General features: G+C 46.2%; 2 protein-coding genes across 4 annotated transcripts; one reads left to right on the top strand and one right to left on the bottom strand.

Moving 5' to 3' along the window:
• Window positions 1-127: 127 nt before the first annotated feature.
• rbbp4 (retinoblastoma binding protein 4) lies at window positions 128-4,865 on the top strand. 3 transcript variants are annotated; one of them, XM_076112678.1, is made up of 12 exons: window positions 128-343; window positions 912-1,077; window positions 1,169-1,314; window positions 1,682-1,855; window positions 2,016-2,134; window positions 2,274-2,434; window positions 2,538-2,664; window positions 2,790-2,867; window positions 3,144-3,220; window positions 3,368-3,425; window positions 3,530-3,640; window positions 3,979-4,865. In XM_076112678.1, the coding sequence occupies exons 1-12, from the start codon at window positions 328-330 to the stop codon at window positions 4,039-4,041; spliced, it is 1,296 nt and encodes a 431-aa protein (XP_075968793.1). In that variant the 5' UTR covers window positions 128-327; the 3' UTR covers window positions 4,042-4,865. The 3 variants fall into 3 exon arrangements, with proteins under 3 accessions (XP_075968793.1, XP_075968795.1, XP_075968794.1); XM_076112680.1 differs by having other exon boundaries at window positions 129-343; window positions 930-1,077; XM_076112679.1 differs by having other exon boundaries at window positions 132-343; window positions 927-1,077.
• Window positions 4,866-5,370: 505 nt separating this feature from the next.
• sync (syncoilin, intermediate filament protein) lies at window positions 5,371-8,256 on the bottom strand. The gene is made up of 5 exons (XM_076112704.1): window positions 6,778-8,256; window positions 6,486-6,700; window positions 5,712-5,919; window positions 5,504-5,628; window positions 5,371-5,422 (listed from the first exon to the last, which is right to left on the bottom strand). The coding sequence occupies exons 1-5, from the start codon at window positions 8,254-8,256 to the stop codon at window positions 5,371-5,373; spliced, it is 2,079 nt and encodes a 692-aa protein (XP_075968819.1).
• Window positions 8,257-9,569: the final 1,313 nt, after the last annotated feature.

Below are 9,569 nucleotides of genomic sequence, written 5' to 3'. Positions count from 1 at the left end.
TAAAAAAAAGAAGAAGCATCACGCTGCCATCTGCACACGGCCTCTTGCTTCCATCTGCTGGTCAGCACGAGCACAGCAGCTGCTGCGCAATAACTTGTGGGAGGACTGCCCTGTGGCCCCTCCCTCTTCAGACAGAGCGCGCGAATGCACCCCACGTCTCTCACAACCTAGCTAGCTGTTAGCTTAGCGTCTTTCACTGTGTGCCTTTTAACAGCACCAGGGGGTCTGCTGGCGCACGAGAGGAGGATCTGAGATAAGGGTATTTGGGCTCCGCATCTCAATTATTAGCCTCAATTCGCTGTGGACTATCAGCGACTTATATCTGCAATGGCGGACAAGGAAGGTAAGGCTAAGGGCTTTTTAACGTGGTCAGTGTTTATCTGACATATCTTTGCTAGTGTTAGCTACCTGGCTAGCTTGGTTAGCGGCTACCATTAGCTACTGTAGCTGCCGTAGCAGACAATAACAAAAGCCGGGTGCATTTTTTTTTTGTGTGTACGCTGTAACAACCTGGATTTCAGCTCGCAGTTCTTGTTTTCTCACCAGTTGTTGTTGTTTACTCTGTGACGTTACCCCCTAACTGCAATTGAGGCTGCAGCGCGACACATTCAGCGTCACAATAAGAACGTATGTTAACACTAGCAAGAGCATAATGATGTTAGCTTGTTAAGCTAACGGGGATGTGTTTCTGTACTCCCATACCGGTACATATTGAGCAATAGTTAGGCTTTGAGTCGTGTTTGTCGTCTGCAGAGACAACCTTAAACATCTAAGTGCCATTTAATTATCTTTAATGCATTGATGCTGACTGAGATACATTGTCAGTTGCCTTAATATTAACCTACACTGGTGTTGTAAATGTCTGATGAATGATTCCTCCACAACAGTGTCAGTACTCATGTATTACACAGTGTGTCCTCTCTCAGCAGGAGCATTTGATGATGCGGTGGAGGAGAGGGTGATAAACGAGGAGTACAAGATCTGGAAGAAGAACACTCCCTTCCTGTATGACTTGGTGATGACCCACGCTCTAGAGTGGCCCAGCCTCACCGCTCAGTGGCTGCCCGATGTCTCCAGGTACACACAGTCATTTTCACACACATACCGACAAGCACTCAAGTGTGAATGACATTAATGATAAAGCACATTTTCTTTTTTTCCTTACCAGGCCAGAGGGGAAGGATTACAGCGTGCACCGGCTGGTGTTGGGCACTCACACATCCGATGAGCAGAACCACCTGGTCATCGCCAGCGTTCAGCTGCCCAATGATGACGCCCAGTTTGAAGCCTCACATTATGACAGCGAAAAAGGAGGTGAGAGCCCTGTACCGTATGTTTATAGTAGGCCCCAATGTGCTTTAAGGAGACGGCTAACATGCAGATGACTAATTGTGTAACCAGGTTGATGTGGTACGATAATACTGAATGAAATGATTTTGAAGCCTTTTCGTGAAAATCATCAGTGATCATTTTAGTTTGTATTAGACACTGCACAAACACACCTCAGCGAGCATAAAATTTGATTGTTGCATGTCATGTAAGATGACCACCGGTTATTGCATTGTTATGCACGGGTGAATTGCACCTTTTTAAACACCCTGCTCCGAAATTAATTGTCTGTAGCCACAAACGTCTGTGTTTTTTTGACTCATTAAACACATTTCCTCATATTTCCCTGCAGAGTTCGGAGGCTTCGGCTCAGTGAGTGGCAAGATCGAGATAGAAATCAAGATCAACCACGAAGGAGAGGTGAACCGTGCTCGCTACATGCCCCAGAACCCCTGCATCATCGCCACCAAGACCCCCACCTCAGAAGTGCTGGTGTTTGACTACACCAAGCACCCCTCCAAGCCAGGTAGATACAACACACACAGCACAAGACACTGCTTAATGGATGTTCTTTGGAAAGTTAAGTAGGCTAGTTGTATTTTGTTTAACATCATCATCATTACTGCGTACCGGCTTGGTTTCTTGCGGTGAATGAAATGGCCGTTGTGCCATATTTCCGTTGACAGTAGATGCCTCGGGAGAGTGTCACCCCGATCTGCGTCTCAGAGGCCACCAGAAGGAAGGCTACGGTCTCTCCTGGAATCCAAATCTGTCCGGCTCTCTCCTCAGTGCGTCAGACGACCATGTGAGTGAAACGTCAGATTTCATTGTTTGTATTCAAACTAACAATAAACTCACGCTGCATCTCATGGAATTATAGCGTGTTCAGATATGGTGTCAGAAATATGAATGGGTTTTTATCTCTCATCTTTTCTAATCTGCAGACAATCTGTCTGTGGGACATAAGTGCCGTGCCGAAGGAGGGGAAGATAGTCGAGGCAAAGACCATCTTCACCGGCCACACTGCCGTGGTGGAAGACGTCTCCTGGCACTTGCTTCACGAGTCGCTCTTTGGATCTGTAGCCGACGACCAGAAGCTCATGATGTAAGACGCTCGATCTGACAAGCAGATGAAATAGTTAAAAAGTTTTGTGATCTTGCGTCTTCACAGTCCATGAATGTTTTGTCATCCCCCCCCCCCCCCTCAGTTGGGACACTCGTTCGAACAACACGTCTAAACCCAGCCACGCTGTAGACGCTCACACAGCAGAGGTCAACTGTTTGTCATTCAACCCGTACAGCGAGTTCATCCTCGCATCCGGCTCTGCAGACAAGGTAATGGAATATTCCACCACATCTCAATCCTCGTCATACTTTGACTAAATCAATACTGATTATATTGTTGCTGTTTTGTAATAAAATCAGGCAGGTATGTGTAATATCTCGCTCTCTCGCTTCAGACTGTGGCTCTTTGGGACTTGAGAAACTTGAAACTGAAGCTGCATTCCTTCGAGTCACACAAGGATGAGATCTTCCAGGTATGATATCTATCACTCATGATATTTTATTGAAACAAGGACAGCAGGATGTCTCGGGTGCAAATCTGTATAATCAGTTTAATGGCGGTTGGTTCATTTGGATCACAATGAAGCAATTTTAAGTTGAGTTCTCAGACAAGAGGGTAAAGTTATTATATATCCGAATAATCAACACTCGCCGAGCAAACGCTGGACACCGAGATGAATGTCGCCGGTAAAGTCTTCGTGAGGAGAGTTTCAGTGTTGTACCTGGTTTGACTCCTCTGTCTGTTCCAGGTTCAGTGGTCACCTCATAATGAGACCATACTGGCGTCCAGCGGAACAGACCGCCGCCTCAACGTCTGGGACCTCAGGTAAGCAACTCAACATCTTCTCCCAGTGTCCTCTGAATTTAACCGTGTTGCGTTCAGGCTACATTGTTGTTGCCAGAGATGATCCTCTGCCGGTGTGGACATGTTGGGTCAGTCATACAACTCTTCTTTCTCCTTTTTTTTTTGTAGTAAAATTGGAGAGGAGCAGTCACCAGAAGATGCAGAGGACGGCCCACCCGAGCTTCTGGTGGGTCTCATTGAAGCCTGCTGAGCTTTGGAAGTTGAGATTCTCTATTATTGGGAACATCAGCTTGTATCGTAATAATGAAAATGGCGTCTTCTATCTTCTAGTTTATCCATGGAGGCCACACCGCTAAGATCTCCGACTTCTCCTGGAATCCCAACGAGCCCTGGGTCATCTGCTCGGTGTCTGAAGACAACATTATGCAAGTCTGGCAAATGGTAAGACTGCTGAGGCGGCAATTTATGAACGCATGTTGGCGACGGACAGGCAAGAAATGTGATTCCTTTTCAGAGGGAAGTATTTTCCCTCACTCCATCACTATGTAATACTTTCTTTTAATGCTACTAAAACATCTAACACTCTACTGTGATAGAAAACCCAGCAGTGAAACACGTTGTAGTCTTGTGTTTGGAACATTTGGCTCTTTGAAAGCTCCACAGTTTATCTTTCCCTTGTTGTCACAGACTCACAAAATGCCTCCGACTCATCATTACATATGAACCTGACAGTATGCGGCTGAATGATTGACGCCGATTCTCTTTTTTTTTTTTTTTAGGCCGAGAACATCTACAACGATGAAGACCCCGAGGGTTCGACGGACCCCGAGGCCACGGCGTAACTCTTTCCTGCCGTGCGTCTCAACCAACGACCTCATCACAATCTGCGATCTCCTGTACTTCCTTCCGCGCAGCTACTTCCTCCCACCTTCCTTTCTCTCTACTTTTCCCGTGGGACACCGTACGCTGTAAATCACTGTAAATACAAGAAAGAGAATAATCATGTCAGCCGTGTTTTTGAATACTCACAGTGAAGAGCTCTCCTTTAACTGAGTAACTTATTTCCTGAAGAATCTCACTCGTGTTTTTTTTTTCCCGCACTGCGTATAAAATATATATTTTTGTAATCAAATTGGCTCTCCCTCGTACACGGACATGTTTTAGCGAATACATTTTCAATAATAAATTAAATGCTTTTTTTTTTTTTTTAGAACCTGAGATGGTGATCACAACAACAAGTGATGATTCATAATGTTGAGCTGTTAGAGTGTGAACAGCTCCCTCTGCACATGTTGGAAAAGTTGCAGGAAAAAAATATTCATGTTTTAAGTGAAATGCAGTCCAGCTTTCTGACTAGATGCACAGCGTAGTGACAGTTACTCTGATAGTTTGTTCTCAGGCTAGCTTACGGTCCTAAAGACGCCTCATTATCTCCCTGCTTCACTCACCGAATTGTTCAGATTTTCACACCATCTGCTCCTCAATGAAATTACAAAAATACATTAAAAAATAATGTTTTAAATGTCCCTTTGTGTTCCCACCTTCCCTCACCGTGGTCCTACATTAATCATTTGTCGTGATATAGATTAGTGGTTGAACTTTTTCTATGTTCAATATTTTGTAATTGTACAGTGAGTGCATTCTTAATAAAATGTGTTTCATTGGTCTTTGGCCTCCGCTTGTTTGACATTCCTCAATATGAATGTGTTACTTGCATGTTTCATTAATAAATCAGCGCCTTGCAAAGCGTTGGAGTATTTTTAAAGAACCCTAAAAATAATCCTCTTAGTGAAAGTGTCGGTCGTGCCTCATGAACCTTTTCATGTGTCCGGTGTGATGACTTGGTGCCTTTAATGTACTCTCATTACTCCGTGTCCCACTGTTTGGTCCTTCAGCCGTGTTGCCCTTATAAGCACATGAACCCCTCTCGGCGCGTCACGCGGAGACATTAACTCGTCAGTCGCACTCGGGTTACAGCGATCACAAAAGCCTTTATTCATAACAAACCTTTCTACGAGCTGCAGCGACTGCTCTACAAATAGACAACAGCGTCTCAATGTGTGTAAAGTGCATTAATTGAAAAGTCGAGTTTACTATGTTGCAGATAAAAAAATAATGATCACAGAACTCAGTTTTCTTCTTTTTTTTTTTTTTAAATCAAGAACATTCGATCATGTTTCCTCCTCATCGTCGTCAGACTCGTTATGCTCCTCGATGGCAGCCCTGTAAGAAACACGGTTGAATTAGAACTTTTCCCCTCGAGGATTTCTGAAGTCTGATTCAGAATCGATGAACAAGTCTTACCTGAAGAGGAGTAGTTGTTTGTTTAGGCTGTCTCTCAGCTCCTCTATCTCTTTGGTTTTTCTCTTCTGGATCTTTAACTCTGTCCTCAGCTCTCTGCTGCTGTCCTCCAGAAAGGACACTGTCTCCTGTAACAATGCCACAGCTTTAGTGCTTTGTGTATCAGGTCAAGGGACATCTCTTCTACTTCCTAAGACTCCACCTTGCTCACCTTATACTGCCCCATGTCCTCTCTCCGTTGAAAGTGAATTAGCTTGAGTTTCTCCTCCAGACACGCCCTCTGGAGGTTCAGCCTTTGGATCTCCTCCTTTAGGGGTCTCAGCTGGGCCCTCAGCTCCTGGGCCTGCTCTTTGGCTTTCAGCAGTGCACCGGCTGTTGCCTCCCTTCTCTTCAGCAGTGTGAGCAAGATGGGTTCATACCTGGCCAAGAGATCCATTTACAGTTTAATGAGGAAACATACATTCTAACGGTCTGTGTTTAAAGAGCCAGTGAAATTAAAAACATATTTCCGGTGTTCCTGTGTTCAATTGTCCAGTTGTTCATTTATCTCTTAAATCAAATCTCTCTCTGTCTTAACTGTTTGACTCATCCTGCACTCAAAAAATCATCCAATCAAATGTGACTTCAGGCAGCTAGTTAGCCAAACCGGTCGCATAAAACCGCTCTTAACTGCCTGTGTGTGGCTGGAGCTAACAGAGGAATATGAAGAGTGATAGAACGAGATGTGTGTTTGGATAGCGGTGCGCAAAAACCACCGGCTTGAGTTTTGCCTCCGACCTGCAGGCGAGCGAGCGGGTTTTTTATGGGAAAGAGGAGTGACTTCACCATCTAAACCTCACAATACATAAGCTAAAGACACTAGATGCACTGTGATCTTAAAGTGTAAAAAACAAAACAAAAGGATGAGAATAATGATCAGGCCCAAATAAATACTTTAACAACGTAAAAAACTTTTGCAAAAATCAGTATTAGACAGAGACAGCACCTGTCCTCCAGCGCTTTCAGCCCACCCTGCAGATACTGCTGGACGTCTCCACAGGAGTGCCTCCTGCACTTGGTCAGCTCATCCTGTGTGCTGGAGGTCTGACTGGAGGTCTGGGCCTGAAGCGCTGCTTGTAGGTCTAAGAGCTGTTGCTGCTGAGCCGCCCTGAGCCGGGAGTCCTCTTCTGTCAGCTGGAGCACCAGCGACTGCAGCTTCTCCTGGAAGACAGGGATTTCTATGATTGAGGTTTCCTCTGAAATGCACAGATAACAATGTTTCTTGAAGTGTTTCTTACCTCCTCTCTCCTCAGCAGCTCCACCTCGCGGTGCTGGGTGTTCAGGGCGGCCTGGTTGTGAGCACAGTCCCTGGCCACGGCGAACAGCCTCCTCTTCAGCCTTCTGAGCTCCTCGTGCAGCCCCTGTCTCTCCAGGTTCACCTTCCACAGCATCCTCTCCTCCTCTGCTCTCTCCTCCCTTAAGCCCTGAATCTCTTTCTTCCTCTCCTCTCTTCTCCCTTCTTCCTCCCTCTTAAATGCATTCATCAGCTCTACCACTTTGCTGTCAAGTTGCTCCTCTTCCTCTTCATTGCTCCCCGCTGACTCCCCTCTGTCTTTAGTCCCTCTCAACTCCAGCACCTCCGTCAGCAGCTCCTTCCTCCTCCTCTCCAACCACTGTACCTCCTCTATGCACGCCTCCATCTGACACCCTAGTGCGCTTAAATCATTCATGCCAGATCCCAGATCAATGGTGTCCATCTTGAGCTCTTCGGCGTCGTCTACTTCAATCCCAGTTACGTCTCTCTTCATGCACGTGTCTTCCTTCGTAGAAAAATATCCCGTCTTTGTTGCCTCACAGCACATCGGATCATTTTCTGTACTATCTAATGGCATCGATGGCCCTGAAAACCCGAACAGAGGATCAAGAACTCCATGGTCTTGCCATTCCAGTGTTGTCATCGAGAAATTACTCTGCAGGCCTCCATTTGTTGCTGAACCCACTGTTTCCTCATGTCTGCTCTCCCTGGAGGCTTTCTCTCCCCCTGCATGCTGACCAGCCCAGGACTCCAATTGCATTGGCTGGGTCTCCAACGTCATCGGGCTCCCTTGCTCAACTGGCACCAGTGTTGCACCCCTATTAAGACGAGGATACTTACTGATGTGTACGTACTCCTGGCTTGCATCTGGACCGCAGCCTTGGGGCTCATAGTCCATCCTAGACTCTTCTATAGAGCTCTCCAGCATGGCCAGCATCCCCAGGAGCTGACCCTCGTACTCCACCATGGTGTCACTCAGTTGGTTTCCCGCCGAAGTGAGAGGCATCTCCTTTTGGCGAGAAGCTACTGAGGTTACTCCACACCTGCTACCGATGGTGCCCAAGATTTGTGACTGGGCTTGTGCCGGCTGGTCTTCGGTTTCAGCCCCATCCATGTGCGTGTCCATGTAGCTTGTGGAAAGATACGCTTGGGGAGAAACGCTTGTTTCTCCATAGCTCTCCGATGTGTCTTCCTCTTTGCTGTGGCTACGAGTTGATTCAGTCGAGCTCGTTTCATTGTGACTCGCTGAGAAGCGAGAGCCGAAAGGGACACCAATGAGCTCCTCACAGCCTTTCAGTAGGTCATCCATCTCCTGTAAGTATGGCTTGATTAAAACCGATTGATTCAGCTGCGTTCCCTTGAAGGTGATTCCAGATCGCGTCGCGAGGGTTCTGTCCGGATCCACATCCTCCTCTTTGATGAAGAGAGGCTCGAACCCAGATGAGACGCTGTCGTCCTCCATTGGTTCAGCCTAACTCTTGTATCCACCTCCGTTGTAGAAGTCTCCTTTTACGACCGTCTCATCCCTTGACAAAAGCACATGAATACGTTAGATAGCCTATTCAACATGATAGCCGTAGTCGTCGGCAGTTGCGTTGCATGTCACAAATACTCGGCCCTGCGCTGATGAAATGTCGACAGAGGAGCTGGGTTAATATTTTGCCCATACGCTCGTGTGAGGTATGCAGACGTCATTAGCACATGTAGAGTTGGTCAAAGGGGGCAGATAATATGCTACAAGCAGCTGTCCGGCAGGGCTTAGATGCCACAGAGACCGACCGAGCGCTTGGCAATGATCAGACCACACCTCAAACAAGCCCACTCATGCAGAACACCGCAACTCTTCTTAGATAAACACGTACAAAAGGCTGTCGTCCGAAGTGGCATTATGAACAGATTAGAGCAGATTATCCTAACATGTCATTGTGCTGATGGATGGGCATATGCACTCTCCCCCTGGTGAATAATGTAGCTGTAATTTCATCCTATGAGGTGTTAGCCAAGACTGTCCAGGGACTCCCAGAGAGTAAATTGATCAAATTGACCCGATACTGTCATTGACAGCGACTAGTAATGTAGAAAGGGCAAGGAAGACAAGTGTGACATTATATTTCATATCTGCTGTTTCCTCGCCAAGCTCTATCGTTTGTGTTAAATTAGGTCAGATCATGAAAAAATAATGTTGAGTGCTAAAATCTACAGGACTGGATAGTGTTGTACTTTATGCATGGCTGACTAAAGCTCCGGGGGAGACATGACACTCACCAGCTGTCATGCTGCAAGGCCAGGCTTGGGCACAAGTCACATTCCTTCAGACCTCCACCACACAAAGACAGCATTCTGAACGCTTGTTTTCTTTTTCTTTTAAACATTACAAAAATGAATTTCTTCCAAGCTTCCTGATTCGCCTTTAGTTTCTTTTTTATTGCAAAATTAGTGAGCGAGTTAGTTATTTGGAAGTCGACTCTTGGGAGCGGCATGCATGGTTAGTGTTTGGATTGTCTTCAGCGGTTTCCATTCAAATTTGATCAAATACACAAACGTGAAATATTGAATTGCACTTACTTATATACGTCTATGGTTGGTTCTTCTGCCCTCATGCGTTATCCTCAGGATGGTTCCAGCTACAAAGCAAAGAGTGAGCGGGAGAAGTGTGTGCAGATAAATTCAGACAGTTGACCCAGCCTCCTCTCTCTCTCCCTCTCTCTTTCTCTCTCTCTTTTTCTTTTTCTCTCTCTCTCTCTCTCTCTCTCTCTCTCTCTCTCCGTCTCTCAG

Source organism: Anarhichas minor, unplaced genomic scaffold (assembly GCF_050575085.1).
Source record: "Anarhichas minor isolate MPS153535 unplaced genomic scaffold, ASM5057508v1 ptg000051l, whole genome shotgun sequence".
Taxonomy (NCBI): Eukaryota; Metazoa; Chordata; class Actinopteri; order Perciformes; family Anarhichadidae; genus Anarhichas; species Anarhichas minor.
The sequence above is the reverse complement of the archived record's forward strand: the minus strand, read 5'-3'. Positions and strand labels throughout refer to the sequence as shown.